We start from the raw sequence: 18,350 nt of genomic DNA, 5'->3' as shown, positions 1-18,350 counted from the left end.
CTGCCGGCCGAAGCCAAGCTTACACTTCCCTGTCACCTTTTTGAGTTCCCAGGGGCGAAGCCGGGCTTGGCCAGCTCATTTGTTTAGCTCAATTTCCAACAAGTCCAACATCTGCCCAAACGCCTCCTCCTGACTGGACACGCCTTACTTTCCTGATAAGTGAGGCATCGAGACTATTTGCCCCTTTTTCCCACGTTTTTTAAAGGCTGTACCAGTCACACTACCAAGGAAATACATTTATTTGCATAACTTTTCAGTGACTACTCAGACTTTCCTTGGTGAGCAGAGAATTTAAATTAGCTGTTAATCAATCAGTGTTCTTTCTAGGGCTGGGTGACTGAAACGTATCTCATGATCCAAGTGTTTCATATTGGCTCATATCTATCTATCTATCCATCTATCCATCTCGCTCGCTCACTGGCTATTGCCGGGTCATATTGGCAGGATTTGATATTTGGTGATTCATAGTTAATTTTTATCCACATCGGTGATGTTCAAAGACTGATTCAGATCTCATGCTCTGCATTTCCATGCATTTTCTGCTTTGACTGCCATGACGTTTGTTTTTCTTCAAGCGATTTGGTACATAAATGCCCAAAATATGGTAAATGATGACGGTGATTTGACAATATATAAAATTCAAAAAAAGTTGCACATTTCCTTTGGCATTTTAGTTCTTCATTGACTTCCCTATAACGGATTAAAGAAGTTCTTTCGAATGACCTGTTGTTGAAATTGCCTGTTGTGGTCCTGCTGGAGGCTAAGGTCAGGGCAATAGGAAACCTCTCAGTGACAAGTGTTTCGACTGAGATGGAATGTCTGCCCACCAAATCGGAGGGGGGGGATTGACAGTTAATCACAAACATATTACACCACTGGGATCGGCGCGTAACTCTAGCCTTCCGCCGGTTGCTCCCACCTGCCTGTCATTATGATGACACTGCAACCTATCAGTGTCTGCCTCTGATTTATCAATTCGGCGGTAGAATGTGGGCTCGTCTCGGCCAGAGCTTGACACCTGTCTATCCGTCAGTCTCTGAAGTGTTTGTGTGTGTGTGTGTGTGTGTGTGTGTGTGTGTGTGTGTGTGTGTGTGTGTGTGTGTGTGTGTGTGTGTGTGTGTGTGTGTGTGTGTGTGTGTGTGTGTGTGTGTGTGTGTGTGTGTGTGTGTGTGTGTGAGAGACACTGCTGACAGGCCTCTTTCTCTTCAAGAGCCTTCCACCAGATGCCAACGCTATTGTTACACTGCTCGTTCAGTCACATCCATTGAATGAATGCTGCTTGATGCGAGCATACGTTCGTGAACAGTGTGGGATTGCAAGACTGTGTAGACACGGGGGAAGGAAAGGCCAGATTGTAGATGGGTTTATTATGCTGATATATCTCTATGGACTCCTAGGATACAATATGCCTTAATATGCTTGACACCAGGGGTCACCAATCTTTTTGCAACTGACAGCGACTTCTTGGGTACTGATCAATGCGAAGGGCTACCAGCTTGATACACCCTTCTGCAATAAGACATTTTCCGAAATTACTTTTGATAAAGTTGCTGTAAAAAAGTCAGTTCAGGATTATTGGTGCAGATGGATGGATAACGTTGCTGTCATACATTTTCATCTCACATCTCTCAATTTGGAAATATCAATATGCGACACTTTATTTCTAGAAATATCGACCAGTGTTTACATTTTCAAATTCTTTCTTACATTACTATAAAATCGCAATGTCCCATCACTGGTAAGCTATCTTTTAAAACAGGCCCACGTTGGTCACCCCCACTTTACACCCTTTAACCGTATTCCTCCCATACATTATGATGGGAATCTTTTTTTTTACAGTAGATGAATGGGATGGGAAAATGCTAAGGAAATCATGCAAACTTGTATATTTGCGAAGGGCAATTCAGTTCCTCTTGTGCTGTACTCATTAAATTCATGTCAGAACAGATGACCAAATGATAGCCTGAGTTATTTTGTGACTGTGGCCTCCATCGCTGTTTACCACCAGGGCATGTCATCACGGCTGACATTTTAATAGAATCAGTCACTGATAACGGGGTGCTAATGAAAATCTAATCTGAAAACTAGCCTGTCGGTGGGATTGTCTGCTTCTTCTGTGTCCGGTGAGAACCATTTCTATCACAGGTCTCATTAGTTTATATTCAGTACAGTGTCTTTCTGAAAAATGTCCCATTTATAAAGCCTAGAAGCAAGACTGAGGCTGTATTGGAGAGAGATGGCGTCTGTCCGTGGCTTCTTTCAAATGGACAGGTCAGAGAGGAAATGAATTAATGAGGTGCTATTAATTAATTCGGTTTAATCTTCCATCTCGAGGTTTGAGAGGTTGAATTAAAGAATAGTTCAGGACTGAAGCCAAGAGTAAGCTTCAAATACTGTATCCCTGTTGAAAATAAAAGAAAGATTTGTACAGCAACAGCCATTTGGACATTAAAAAGAAAAAAGAATGTTTGAATGTAATGGCTGAGACATACAGCATTTCATTACAGAGTAGTCTGGGCGTAGTAAGAAACTGCGGAGTAAAATATGACACCATCCAAAGCTAAGGTAGCACAACAGCTACTTTCTATTACGTTTTTTAGCCAATGTGAAAGTACAATAAAGAGTACAATTGTGTTTGGGGAGATAAACTTGTGTATTGGAATAGAGTCATAATTGTTACTTTGTAAACTAAATCCCTGGTATCTGTATCTCACAGAGAGGCATACGCTTGAAAAAGTGAAGAATTTGGGGATTCATCCGGGTTTGTATAAGCTTGCAAAAACATTTGCTTTACTTGTTGCCATCTCCTTGCAAATTCCTTTTCTCGCTAACAAAGTAGCCTCATCAGTGCATAGCAAACTGGTAGCCCTGTAACCGAGGAGTGTCTTAAAAAATGTTGGTAAGCACATCACTCCCCCACGTGGGATAGTGTCTAAATTGAATTTCATTTGGTTTCGTTTCCCCATTAAATAAACAAACGGTGATCAGTTGATAAACAGTAATCTGTGAAAAGAAATTGCAATACACTTTAATGCAAAATACATTTTTGTCCGATTATTCAACCAAGCGATGCAATGGATGGGACAGAATAATCGATTGTAATAATACTGGATAGTGACAGCCCTAAATTGTGATTAACGCTGCTCCAGCAAATTATTTTACTGCATTGCTAATATGCTTCTTGTGTGTTATCTGGGCTGTCATATGAATTTTTTCTCAATGTGCAGTATTTTAGAGTTATTTTGATGCTGTTGTCTAACTTGAAACTGACAATATGCTACATGTTCCAGATTTTGCAAAGTGGTCATGTAAAAACAGTTGGTTTTTACCTGCATTTATACAACCTACAGCATGTCAAACTGGGGATAATAAAATCCCCCTGAGTACAGATGGCAAGGTTCATGGATGTCAGAGACAAAAAGATCCTCGTCTCTTTGCCTCCGTGTCCAGATTGTGTCTTTCTCAAAAACCAGGCAGGTTCCCATTGCATGCCCGTTGTGTGCAACTCCAGTGTGAGCTTGAGATTTCATTGTGCTGCTCATCGTGACGCGTAGCTGTTGGCGGGCCACGTCTTGCGCCGTTTTTGTTTGTGTGTCTATGTTAGAGGTTACAGCTGCTTCCTCACTGACCCCCTCCACGGGTGATCTTATCCTTGTCGTGGTGGGTGCACACGGATGTCTCAGCGCTAGCGGGCGTGACAAAAAATGGTCCATGTGTACATTGAGGTGCAGTTTGCACACTGCATGGGGAGGGGAAGTGAAAGTCTCCTTTTGTGTTTCTTGCATTATTGCATCACACTTAATTGAAGTGCAAATGTGGTGCCGGTCCCTCAGTATTGCAGTGTGCAATGTCGTGCCCTTGCTACTCTCACAGGATGCAGCCTACAAAATTCACCTGGGATGCCATTGCAAAACATCCCTTTTGTCATTAGCAAGCTGCTCAATTTTAAGGTGATACTGTGAATTTTTATTTCAGGATCACAGAGCTTCTACTTATTTTGGTTATTAGTTTACAATGCTGCATTCATGGCTTTTAGCGTTTCTGCCATTGGTCCAAACAGACTGGAATGAAAAGGATTCTCGTCATATGTTTATGAAATGCACAAGATGCGCCATTGTTTGACTGGCTCTGGCTTTTGACGACAGATGGTGCGGAGTCATCGACGCTGAAATAAGGCGTATGGTTTATCCCACCCCATGAATGGTTGACATAAATGTAATGGTTGGAATACACCTTTCCATCCAATGTTTTGCAAAGTCTAAGGGGCTTTTTTACACAAGTTTAAAAAAGTGTCCCATTTGGGCAGTTCATTTCCATCACTATTGTGTACCATCGACCAGTTTCATGTAAAGTAATACTTGGAGGGACCAACAGTGAAACAAATCAAAACAACTACAGTAATCGAATATTACAACTAACCATTACACTGAGCGTTATGTCTCGAAGTCCTCCACAATAGCCTCCAATTTTGAAGGCACCATTACAAAACTGTTGCCACATATTAGGCAGAGCAGTTTTGGGGCATACAAATCAACTGCAGCAATAAAGCCGCACCCTAACCAGGACTACTAATGGTATCGTCTCTTTAAAAACAGCTCACTTTTTCCATTGAGGGTTGGAGTCTCCATTTCTCTCATTGCATTATTTGGCCTATCCCTCTTTTCAAAATAGCTCCCTGAACATTTTTTTTTCAATTCATTTTTGCAAGCAACACGAACAATTTGACTGAGGCACAGTTGGATGCTCCTGATTTTCAAATGAAATTTTCTCTCATTAGTAATATATTTTTGTGACGTGTCTCTGTTGTATGGAATGTATTATTTCTCCTATCTTCTGGTTATTTTAATTATTTTAATGACATAATGACATGGAAAAAAAATTAAAATTCCAAAACTAGTTTAAGAGAGCATCACTTGTCTTGTCTCGTAATAGTGCAGGTAAGGATTTCCTCTCTGTAGCAGTCTCATCGCTTGTTTCTTCTCATTCAGTTTTTACGAGAATTACTTTTTTATGCCCTTCGTTGATAGCCATGCACATGGCTATCTATCCATGTTCTTCTTTGTATATGAAGGTAATGTGCAATAAGATGAAGGTCATCCCCTCTGAAGGAGCTTCAATTTTATCACGCGTTACCTTATTGCTGATGCGATATGCAAATAGACAACACAGTACAGCGAACTCCTTAAATACAGGTAAAAGTGTTCGTCGTTCAGACATGAATGGCAACGCTGTTAAGCATTTTGAAATTCAGACTGTACTTCTTTATATGCTTTCGTCACATCCCGGCTTGATTACTGTTATGCACTTTACTTTGGAGTTGGCCAATCCTCCATGAAGCGCCTCCAGTTGGTCCAGAATGCTGCTGCTCGCCTCTTGACCGGTACTTGTAAGAGGGAGCACATAACTCCTACTCTGGTATCCCTTGACTGGCTCGCTATACATTTTAGAATTCTTTTCAAGATCCTATTATTTGTTTTAAAATCTTTAAATGACCTCGCTCCACCTTACCTCTCCTCCGCACCTACACACCTCAGGTCTGTGGACCAGACATTATTAGAAGTACCAAGAACTAAATGGAGGCTCAGAGGGGATCGAGCCCTTTCCGTTGCTGGTCCCTCTCTCTGGAATGACCTCCCACTGAACATTCAGCAAGCCCCCTCGCTGCCCATCTGTAAAACTCGTCTCAAAACTGATTTGTATTCTTTAGCATTTGACTCGGCATGACTCAGACTTGATCTTAGTTTTACTGTTTTGTGCTTTCTGCCGTCTTCGTTATAAATTTATTGTTTTATGGGATATTTGCTCCATGTGCAGCACTTTGTATACACCGATGGCTGTTTTAAAGTACTCTATAACAACAGTTGAGTTGATTTGAGATACGACTGTTTGTTTTAAAAAAAATAATTATGAGCATTCCAGTCAGAAATAAATTTCAGTCTGTGTGTTTGGTCCCCTTAGAAGTGTTTTTTTTTTTTTTGAGTGAGAGAACCAACATGGACAAGGTTTTAAAGACAAATGAAAAGTACATGTTCCCTTTTTTACATGTCCACTCAACCTTCCACAGAAGCTTCCCTTCTGGGTAAATAGGACAGCTGATCGTGAACTGCCTGAGAGGACAATTCAAAAGGTCAGCACAGGCAGTCTGTTGAGAGTGCATCTCTTCTCTCTCTTTGGAAAGACGACAACACTCACTGGCATGGTCTTATCTCCCTTAAATGCTGGAAGGCACAGGCTACTTTGAAGAAAAAACCCACCACTTGGATTTAATTTATTTTCCACCCTAAAATCAGTCCTTTGCTGTCTGCTTCTTTCTCGTTCATTTCTAGCCCTAACACATCACAAAGTCCCCCGGGGTGTTCGTAATGGTCTCCTTGGTTTCTGCTTAGGGCGACAAAGCCCCGCCGAGAAACCAATCACAACTGTTACTAGGAACGGGGGGATACAATAAAGTTAAAAGCAGACATGTTGGGAGTGCTGTTGAGTGGTTTTCAAGTAAAGGAAACCAGAAAAAAGGTTACGAGTGCCCCATGGCAGGGGGGAGCTTAATTCTGTGCTCTTCACACTGTCTGTGGTTTGTCTTTGCATTCCATGTATAGTATTTACGATGAGAACAGCCAATCTTTAGGGTAAGGACAACGTGAATAGATGACACACATGCTTTGAAATTGTCTTGGATAGATTGTATACAGAGAGTAAATTGCAGCTTTGGTGAAGTGAATGAGCCCTCTTCCATTATTCAGCATGCATTGCACAAGAAATGCCATTTGAAAATCATGTCTGGGCAATGAAAACAAACCCAACAACCCACAGTCGGAGGGTTACATTGTTTCAAAGAGAGAAAACGTCAACACCAAATGTGTTCACTGGAATCATTGTTTTTTTTTCACAGATTGTGACAATGACAGATAAAAAGAAAAAAGGATATTAAGTATGACAGCGGAGGCAGCGTAAGTGGCGATTAAGATTAAAAAAATTAGGTAAGATGCAGTAAAATCGTTTTGAGGGGGGTGGTGGACAGAGGGGAAAAAATAGGCCTGTGACTATTATGTCTGTCTATATGTATTGCTGCACCGTTCCTGTTCAAAATCCATTGGTTAAAAAGTTACAGTACCACGACATCAGTGCTAATTTTGTTAGCCCATCTATGGTGTTTTGTGTATGAGAATTAAGCTATCGGACTTTTTTATGGCTAATTGATGTGGTTTCGTAAATTAATTGATTTTCTTTTTAATTTTATGGTAAACTTCAACTGTTAATGGCAGCTTGAAACAAGCACTTGGCCTGTTATTTGAATTTAAGCCCAAAAAAATACTTCTTTGTAGTTGGTGGTTTATTTCCAAATATTTGGGCAAGAATTAATAATGTTTTGATTTCATTTTATTGATCAAATTTTAAAAGTGTATTGTGGCTCGACACAGTGCCATTCTGGCCATTAATTTCCAACCCTGTAGAGCACAGGTGTCAAAGTCAAGTCCCGGGCGGGACAGATGTGGTCCGCCACACCATTTTATGTGGCCCGTGAAAGCAAATCAAACATGGCAATTTCCATGATCCTTGCTAACATACTGGTATGTACCCAAAATGTCAAATCCTCATATGTAATAAATAAGAGAGATATTGTAAACATTTTCTTTTTGCCAAACACTCCATTACAGTAAGTTAATCAATAGTTGAATAAACCGTTATTGTTGACTTCTTTGTATGATTTCAGTCATAATGGCCCTCTAAGGGAAATGGTAACTAAAATGTGGCCTGCGACGAAAATGGGTTTGACACCCCAGCTGTGTCGAGTTTCCATCTTTAGTCACAACAACAGTTGTATTTCAATTTGTTTTTTTGTTGCTGGATGAAACAGATGAGAGATGCAGAGATACAACAATTTCTTTCAGAGTTGCTCAGCATGGTAGTAACCATCATTAAAATTTGAAATGCTGACACTTCCCATTTATCACGATTTACCTGTATCTATAAACTGTTGCACCTGTAATTCTGATTCATTTGTGTGAAATAATGTGAGTTATATCAACCCGAGATGCATAAAATTCAGCTACAAGTTATTGATGATAGGAACTTTTTCTTCTGCCATGATCTGTCATCTTCATGCAAATTAGAATGCTGTGTTTGTCAGTCGATAAGTCAAGAGAGAGAAGCGATGCAGCAGTCAAAAGAGCATTGAAAATGGTTGAACGACAGCATCGTCATATGGTGGAACTATTTTCGTTGCCAGAACCGCAGCGACAGTTTGTGTGATGCGTTTGAAGCTCTGTGGCATCACCACGAACTCTCTCCAACATCTGAGAATGAGAGACGCGGCAAAATATATTCACATGCTGCAGCCATCCAAAAAGGAGCAGGGAGGTGCGACAAGGGCAAGACTGATTTCTCCACTGAAAACTTTGCCTGGGGAACTTTGGGTATGCTCAAGAATGCTCAAACAAATGACATTTCATGTCCCAGTCCGTGTCGTATCGCTTTGAAACTATAATTCTTTTGGTCATTTTGCTAAAACCTCTTGGCCACATTTTCTTGTCCTTTAACAGAATCAAGAAAATACTACACAGATGATTTTCCCGAAAAATAATTCATAACTTTTTGGTGATAATTAAGGTTAAAGTTGCAAATTGTGCAATGGTGTGCAATTTGATACGTATCTCGATAAATGGGGTGCAATACGCCTCAAGGACGGTGTATGTGAGTGTGTGTGTGTGTGTGTATACATATGTATGCAGTTGAAGCTGGTCTCCATGACGTGCCACACTGTTGCTGAAGGAAGCCGCATGCCTCTATTTGAGCGCTGAGTGTGTGCCTCAAATGTGAGAAGACTGACATTGTGTGTCATTCTGAAAAGTCAATTATGACGCTATAATTTTGTATTATTGTTTTGTCCCTATAAAAGATGTTCTCAGAAAGGGGACAAACACCCTCTCGATTAATGTTTATTCCACAACTTCAAACCTGCCTGGAATTATGCATCAAATTAGACAGGCTGGAACACTAAGGCAGTTGAAAGAATAACATAAGCTATTTACACACATTAAAGTCTTATGATGAGCCATTGATGTTGTTGATGGCCGGCTCGCCTCATGAAAACTTTTAATGCTCTGTGACAGTTTCACGACATAATGAGGCAATTTTCCATCCGTGGGCTGCTCTTCTAACAACTCGAATGTTGCTCTCAGGCCAATGGCCGCTGCACCACTCATTCCCCACCTATTTCTTTTTTCCTTCAACTTATTTGCTAGATATGTGCTGAAGGATATTGCGGGTGGCAGTGAATAAATACAGCGTAAAGGGAACTGCAGCCAACCCATGAAAATGTTGTCCAAAAATCTAGATGACCATCTCAAAATAGAATGTGTACATGTACAGTATGTATGGATGTATATATGTGTATGTATATAAAATATGAGACAGAAGCTGTCCCAAGAGCAGACCATGGCTCAATATAACCGTAATGGCACTGCAAGCCTCATCGAGAACACCAGTCAAACGCGGCCGTAAATCCTATTAATGTCTGTATTTGAGATAACATCCTGGCCTTGGATGTCACAGGGACAAAGCTTTCATCCCTCACAAGTTTTATAACAGGGGGAATAGTAGTTTACCATTATGTTCTTCCTTTCTTTTGCTCACTGTGTTTATTTTGTCCAAATGTTGCTTGGTCATCCTCATTTTCTGGCCAGAGACAATGTCACCTCCATTCTGTGACCAGGTCATAGTCCACTAGAACTCTGTATGAATTATGATGCGCTCAATCATTCCTAATCTTGTTACAGATGTTGGTTTGCCCTTGACAACGACATCAGTTGAAGGAATGCCACTCTGAGTTCTCTGCGCTTTGCTCAATCATCCTGTGGATGCTTGTGTGTGATTGTACGCGGATGCCCGGGCTGAACGATTTATTGTCTTTTGATCAAAATTGCGATTCTAGACAACACAATTAATCACGTTCCTGCCAAAGTTTCAACCCCGAGCATGAGCGAACAGGCGAAGCTAATGTTAATTATTAAGCTAATGTTGTCTCTCCAGTGACCAGAAATATTGCTTCGCTCTACAGTACGCTTTTGGCAGAAGTCTGGCTGGAACCACGATTAAGCAGAGAGCTGCCAACTATAGGCAGCAAATTGACAGGTCAATTAATAACTCTCTAGAAAGAAAATAGTCCAGCGAACAGAAACACAATCAGCTTAGAAGCCCCAGTACCAGTTACGTAAACCAGGACAAGGCACTTAGAGGTATGTTTAAAAAATTTATTGTTCATATCCACGATGTATTTGCATTTCTTTTCTCTATTTTGAACTGTAGAATGCTGAGTTATACCAATGATAGGCCTCAAAATAATAAATTTGTTTTTTAAAATCAATTTAGCTTTGCTAAGAGAGGGCATATGTTCCCATGAACATGCAGCATTTCAATGAAAAGAAGCAGAGACAAATAAATCTTATTCTTTTAGCCACTGAAATTATTCAGCCCTACTATACGCCACGTTTTAGTTTGATAAGCGATGCATTTTTAAGCTGTAACATCTGAGACTTTTTTTGACGTCCTATCTATGGATCGAATTTAAACAGTTTGTCTCTTGCACAATATTTCTTGGATTTGTGTAGCTTCCTAATGAAATTTGGAGCTAAATGGTCTGATTTCTAGTCACTCGTAAATATCTATGTCGTGTAGAATTAGGGACATAGCAGCACATCCTTGCCGTTTGAAAACAATCATGTATGTCGCATTTGTTTTTTTCAAGAGCAATAGAACAGATTTTACAGCGGTAAATAGCGTATCGATTCTGCCATCTGTTAATGTTGAGTTCTGGAACTTTAAAAAAAAAATTACTGCAGTCAAAACTAATGCTGAATAGGGGACTAGTTTAGTAACAATAACAAAAGGCAGCACTTATTTGGTCTGAATTAAAACCAAAGGGGAATTATAAACTGATTTTCTACCTACCTTTATATGGTGTGCCTTCATCACTATGTGAATGTATTTAAAGTGGTTATGTTCATCATATATCTCACATTCACACAACTATAGAGACTTATGAAAAAAAAAGAGAATGAAATCATGGTTACAAAAAAATCACAATGTTAAAGAATGAAGTGAGAATATATTTGTAAGTGTTTTACAGGTAAAGCTGAGTTGATTTACGAATACTTTTTCTTTTCCATCTGGTTCTATTGCTCCACTGTTGAGAAACATCATCGGTTCCACAGTGAGACAAAACCTTCGATATGTCATGAACTAAAATTATACCGAATGGGTTATCATGCTATCTTGCACCTTATCATGATTATAGCACAAAATATATCCTAGGCTTATTTAATTTGCCACAATGTTTAATTCATGGCCATTTCATACATCACATGCCATCTCGTAGGGAACTTCATTAAAATGTGACACGACTGCACATTCACGTTGAATCTCTCCATGTGCAGTGTTATAGATAACTGCATGGTGGCTGCACAGGTCTTAATAAGGTCTCAAAACTACAGTATATATGACGGAAAAAAAGCCACATATAGGGTCCAGCTGCCGGTGAGAACAGTGCGGCTTGACCACTTCCACCCTTGCTATGATTTTATGAGTCCCTCGCGAGCCTGCAGGAGGCACGATAGGAGGACGGGATTGTGAAAGATCTAATTAAACAGAGCAATATGAGAGTGCAGTGATCCCCAGCCCTGGACAAGACACAAATCAGTGGCTGTTGACAGTGGGCTGCGGGGCAATTGGGCTTTGCAGTAAAATAAGTACTGTAGCCTGAAGATAACGACCAGCTCTACTTGTCTGTGGTCCCCTGTTTAACTTTGTTTACAGTTTGGGTGTGATGGGTTGTGAATCTCAATCCTATTGCGAACACATTACAGTGGATGTTTTTTCTTGTGCACGTAAATGTTTTATTTGTGGTTTCACAGATTACCTTTTGCCTAAAAAAAAAGAGCACAAGATTCTCTGTCTATAGTGCAACAGCTCATGGACAAATTGTTCAAAGTAAAACGTTTTCGGTTCAGTTGAGGAAATACGAGTCTTAATTACTTTTCGCTGTGTTCATCAGCATTCGCTTGGTATTGCATCAGAATGGAAAATAACGGTCTTCGGGCCACCTGGCGCCAGAGCTCGACTATGTGGTCTCTGAGGACATTGAGTGACCAAGAACAGAGAGGCCTCGGAGTACAATGACGACAGGCTTGATTATGCGGGTACACAGGAAGGTCTCCAGCATTGTTGTGCTAATCATGTTAACGGACAGAAACTGAAAGAAGGGCAGATGCTAGGAAAGGGCAATGGGGGTTTATGTTATCCTGATCAGGAGGCTACCAATGGGCATACTCTTGTACTTGTTTTTTCTTTCTACAGTTGACACAAATGATTTTCTCAGCCAACGTTACTGAAAGCATTTTTATTCAGCAGGGTATGCCCCCCCAACCCCCCGTTATCAAACGCCTACATGCATAACTGTGATTTGACTGAGAAAAACTTTTTTTGGGGGGGGGGTTGAACAGCTAAAAATGGTTAAAAGCAGATTTAATCCTTTGTGATATGTGTGCCGCAGTTCAGAGTGTCTGCTTAACACAAATGTCTGTAGCATCGCGTACAAGCTCCCAGCAGTTATCAAGAAATCAGTTTGAAAAGCTTTGAGTTTGGAGAGAGGAAAGACTGTGGCTTCATCTCATGCAGCGTGAGGCTTATATGGATGACATAAAAGCTAAGCCTCTAATGAGGTTCTTAGTATTAAGTCTTTGAGAATACATATTAACATAACTTCATAATTGTATCGATGAATATATTAATCAAGGGCACCAATTACTAGAAAGCAAACCCAAATTATTAATTAATATGAGAGCATCAATAATTAAATGTTGCTGTTGTTTAACTTGCCCAGTTTGTCACGTAGTTGGAATTTGTATATTGTACAAGTAAATAAATAAAATACTTAAACATTTTAAATCTTTGTGGAGTTTGCATGTTCTCCCCGGGCCTGCATGGGTTTTCTCCGGGTGCTCCGGTTTCCTCCCACATTCCAAAAATATGCATGGCAGGCTGATTGAACACTCTAAATTGTCCCTAGGTGTGAGTGTGAGCGTGGATGGTTGTTCGTCTATGTGTGCCCTGTGATTGGCTGGCAACCGATTCGGGGTGTCCCCCGCCTACTGCCCGGAGACGGCTGGGATGGGCTCCAGCACCCCCCGCGACCCTAGTGAGGATCAAGCGGTACGGAAGATGAATGAATGAATGAATTTTAAATCTGGACAAATCTTGATGTATTTAAAAAAATATATATATATTTGAATTCTGAATTTTGTCATTATGTTGTGCATTTATTTAGCATGATATATCACAGGGGTGATTCTAGGATGAAAAGTTTATAGGTGCTGACAATTTTGGCGCGAGAGAGCCTCCGATAGGTGAGAAAGAGGTCAGCCACCCCCACAAACAATAGGAGTCTCAACAATTATCGTCATTCCAATAATAAGCTAATTGGTTTTATTATTGACACATTAGCATGCCAAAGGTGTGCTTCTTTCTTCTTCTCATTGCATTTAAAATCTGACAGTGGGATTGGGTGGATCAAACCATTTTTGAGGCAAAGGGGGGAGGGGGACTGTATCCATCCGTCCATCCGTTTATCCTCACAAGGGTCGCGGGGGCGGGGGGGGGTGCTGGAACCGATCCCAGCTGTCTTGGGGCAATAGGCGGGGGACACCCTGAACCGGTTGCCAGTCAATCCCCGGAACTGTATATTTGTTGACGAAATGTTCATTTTCTACAAAGCACTGTGTGGTTTTAACTACAGTTGTCCCGATCCGATCATGTGATCGAAAATCGGGGCCCATCACCTGATTTTCAACGTATCTGACCGGCTGCTAAACATTAGATTTTTCAAATTTTCTCACATTCTAAAGTCAAGAATGTAATATGTTTACATAATTTGAAAAACTGCTGACGTAAAGCTACATAAAATATTAGCATGTTGGAATACATTTATTTTTAAAAAATACATAAAAGAGATAAGACACTTTGGGTACGCTGTATTTTTCTTTGCAATGCTTGATGAGACTTGGAATCAGCAGGTGCAAATGACTCCGATTTGGTTGCAAAAACTGAGATTGGTTAATTTCTACTTTTAACATTAATCTCGCTTGTAAAAAAAAAAAAAACATTAAACCGAAGTTTAGTCAAGTTAGTGATCTGGTGAGTGATAATATGGACTGGACACATGACATCCATGCATGAGTTACGTCTAATGGTGTCCTTTTAAGCAAATCTTAAGATAACATATCCTTTATTTGTCCCACACTGGGGGAAATTTACAGCCTCCAGCAGCAAGAATGTAGGTAGAAAGAAGAAAGAAGAAAAAAAACAACCTGTTTTTCTTTTGGTCACAGCAATATGACATTAGTCATGCATGTATCAGTGTACATTTTTGTGTGTTTTGTCTTGTGTCCATATTCCAGTCTACTTTACAGCTAGTTGATGCTTGCTCTGAGGCTATACGCTCCTTTAAAAGTACTTTGTATTTTCACCGAATTTTTCCATATCCAGAAAAGGCATGAAAGTGTCCTAAATTGATTTTCTTTCACTTCTCATTTTAGGATCCTACATGTTGATCAACTCTTCGCAGCATGTAGCGGGACATTGCGCTCAGCTGCTGCTGCAGAGTTTGAGTGAGAACGACACACACTGTGTCCAGTTCAGCTACTTCCTGTATAGCCGCGATGGCCACAGTCCAGGGACCCTGAAGGCGTACGTGCGTGTCAACGGCGGTCCGTTGGGCAACCCGGTGTGGAACACGTCGGGATCTCACGGGAAGCAGTGGCATCAGATGGAGCTGGCTGTCAGTACCTTCTGGCCAAATGAATATCAGGTAAAGATGGTGGTGATGGTATTCTTTTGCTTTAACACCATCGATCTAATACCTACATTTTTTTTCAGTGTTGATTTAATGTTTGTTTTTGTCAGATGCTCCAATTCATGTTTGGAGGATCAGGTCAATCGTTGGTCTTCGGTGGCTTTTTGTATGTGGTCCCACCTACGGGCAGTGGTGGGACGTAATGAAATACAAATAGTACAATAGTCTAGGGTTGATAGATTTTTCAGGTATCGGTACTTTTACTTGAGTATTTTATAGTATCCTTTACAAATATCTGAATGTCTTATTCCTTACTTTGTCAAAATACCTGTAGGCTTGTTCAGTTTTTTTCCAACCTCTGGAAAAGATGTCTAAGAAAAGCAAGATGGAAATTCACTATCTGTACTTTTACCCAAGTACAGAATGTAAGGACTCTTGCCATCCCTTATGTTATCTTTTAATGTGACATTTTATTCATTCACTAAGGTGTCAAATTCCCTTTCTTTCACGTCAGTTGTCATGTCATCTATTCGCTTGCTGTCAATTCTCTTGCTACCACCCTTGCCATAATCTTATATGGTTGGATCAGTCATGATGTAAGGGACTTGGATGGCTTTCCATCCAATAGGGCTAACTGTCAACAAGTCAGTATAAATCATCTGGTTTATATCTGTTTGAATGTGTTTGTACATCACAGAAGAAGCCACTTATGAAACACAAATCTCATCAATGTCCTATAAAAATGTAGCCTGTAAAAGGCATTGTTCCGGCGGTTAATTCAACCGTTTATTCATACTCCTACAGAATGTACCTAACTGTGATTTTTATCCTGTCAAGTCTAATGACAGCCAGCTACAATTATGCTCATCATGCCTCAGAGCCTATTTGTAGTATTGATTTATGGGCTGGCATTGAATGCGTGTCGCAGATTTTCCTGTTGCTTTGCAGATGGTTTGTAAGGCACTTTCAAAGTTTATCCATCATTTGATTCAATTGAATTTTTCTGCAAACTCAGTGGAACTGTCAAAAAGCAATTAAGTTGAGTAGTGTGTATTTTATCATGAACTGTCAGCAGCTGTAACTTAATTGAATTGTGTTCAACCCTGCAAGAACTGCCCTTCACTTTGTAAATAATAGTTCCTTGTACAAACAGGGGCAAGATTTAGAGTGACTCTTTCCCATCCCATAGCCTGACAATGAGATAAAAGGTGTTTCTGATGGACAGGGACAAACATGCTGAACAACGCTGTGATTTCCGAAAACTTGAAGTTCTTGCCATGTAAAAAATTGTTTAATTCAAAACGACACAGCGTCTTAGACCGAGAGGCCCAGTGTTATGATTAGAGGTGGGTGGAGTAGCAAAATGTTGTACTCGTGTAGCATTATTATTACTTTAAAATAAGACTCAGGTAAAAGAAAAAAGTAATCCTCCAAATAATTACTTGAGTAAGAGCAAATAAGTATTCAGTGAAAAGACTCCTCAAGTGCTGAATAACTGTTCAATAACTTTTGAATTTTATCTTACCCCATCAGACAAATAAATAAATAAACAAATACATAAATAATAACAAATAAAATATTACACATGGCACATTCAGCCATTGTCCACCAATATCACAACTAAAACTGACTGACTGATAGCTTCTTTTTAGTAGCTACCGTATTTTTACCATTTGGCGCACCGTGTTGTTGGGCGCAGTCTCAGTAGCGGGTGCTATTTCTGTATTTGACACATACACAAAACGCACAGTATTATTGGGCGCAGACAACATAAAACATATGCCATCTTAAGACCCGAACTCTTGCAAGGCATGCATTTTTATTTTATTTTTATTTTCTCTTTGATATTTAGGCTATTTGGGACCTGATGAGTGTAAAAACAAAGAATGAGAAACAAAAAAACAAAGAATGAACAAACTTGATGAAACGTCCTCGTAAGTGGACGCCAGGCCCTTATAGTCCAAAATTTAACATTATAGTCTTGAAAACCAAAGACGTCATGTCCACACATGTGGACGCCTGGACCTAGGAGGTCGCACGCTAAAAACATGTTTTTAAAAATGCAATGGAAGCAAAACTGAGTTCGGTTGTACTTTATTTCGCCATTTTACAATGTACTCACGCAACTGGTACCTGCTAGCGTCCTCTTACACGCCGACCCTTCACTCATTGGCTGACTTTCGCATGCCTGTAGTCACTCACTCCGCCTTTTCTCCATATAAACACGTGTCGGCCAGAGGTGCTCTCAGTCAGGCTTTGGAACTCTGCGCATACACTAGACGCTCTGCATTATAAGGCGTCCTGTCTATTTTGGAGAAAATTTAAGACTTGGCGCCTTATAGTTGTGAAAATACAGTACATTTTATGATCGTTGCACTATGACCATTATTGGTGTGGTTGTCTACTTGTCAGTGTGAGGGAGAGTCGACATGATGTACTCCAAAAGAAGCAAACTGATGCATTGAGTTTCACATGACCATCACCATGACACGGCCAAAACAAGTAAACAACAATAAAATTGCTACAACTTCCCGTAATGTGCTTTCTCACATTAGATGTTAATTTTTCTGCTGGCTGAAACTTCCACACATTGGTCAGATACAGACGACGGCTCGTTACAAATGTGTTATGTTTGTTTTGTGAAATGGGTTTAATGTGAGGGCTGTTCTATTTCATGAGACTGAGAGTCACATGCCTCCATTGAGTCATGAGATGTGTTCTTAAAGGCTTAGTCCGACATTTCACAACAAATGGTGATTAGTTTCATGAAGGATGAGTACCCAAGCTACTGTTTACAAATTAGAGAAGCAACATATCAGGCCAATCAGGCACGATTGATGTTTGTGTTTGCGTTCGCTGCTGTCCCAGTATAAAAAAAGGATCAGATCAATATTCACCCTTCTATTATTTCACCAGCGTGGAGGTACATGGAGCTTGAGCCTTTCCGACCTGACATTCGAGGATGGACAAATCCTGATTCTGTAATAGGATCGGATCAATATTTCATTTTGAAAGTATTATCAGTTGTTCTATACATTGTAAAATGTACATTATTCAATGGAGCTGGTGCCTGGCTTAGAAGTGGGTATGCACTGGACAGATTGCTCGCATTTTGCGGGGCTGACATTTTGAGACTGATAAATCGTGTGCAGTCACTTCCAATGATTTTGATCAAATCTCTTTGTGGTTTTCACGACGGCGATGGAAGACAAATGCCATGAGATGCATATCAATGTGCTCATGATGAAGAACGGGGATTTGACTACATTTCTATGACGATGAGGAGAATCACAATCAATTAACTATTTATTAGTACTATAATTTCTTATTTTTTAAGGCGCAGTATTTGTCTGGTATGGATTGACAAGTTTGAGTGCACCCAAAATATGTCTGTACTGTATTACTTTGAGATGGCAGACCAAGAACATATTTTCCACATATTAAAAATTAACAAAAATAATCAACATTACTGTATAATTATGCATAATTTTGACGTGTTCTGTGA

At 40.1% G+C, this 18,350-nt stretch overlaps 1 protein-coding gene across 4 annotated transcripts in view; it reads left to right on the top strand.

Annotated features, from left to right (window-relative positions):
* The window catches only part of ptprub (protein tyrosine phosphatase receptor type Ub), a 173,068-nt gene that overhangs the window by 79,177 nt on the left and 75,541 nt on the right, over positions 1–18,350 (top strand). For all 4 annotated transcript variants that reach the window (XM_052065435.1, XM_052065433.1, XM_052065436.1 and 1 more), the window contains exon 3: positions 14,589–14,860. In XM_052065435.1, the coding sequence (XP_051921395.1) occupies positions 14,589–14,860 (272 nt within the window). The remainder of the gene's footprint in view (positions 1–14,588; positions 14,861–18,350) is intronic.

Source organism: Hippocampus zosterae, chromosome 5 (genome assembly GCF_025434085.1).
Source record: "Hippocampus zosterae strain Florida chromosome 5, ASM2543408v3, whole genome shotgun sequence".
NCBI classification, from domain to species: domain Eukaryota; kingdom Metazoa; phylum Chordata; class Actinopteri; order Syngnathiformes; family Syngnathidae; genus Hippocampus; species Hippocampus zosterae.
Note: the sequence above shows the minus strand (reverse complement) of the source record. Positions and strands in the feature narration are given on the sequence as shown.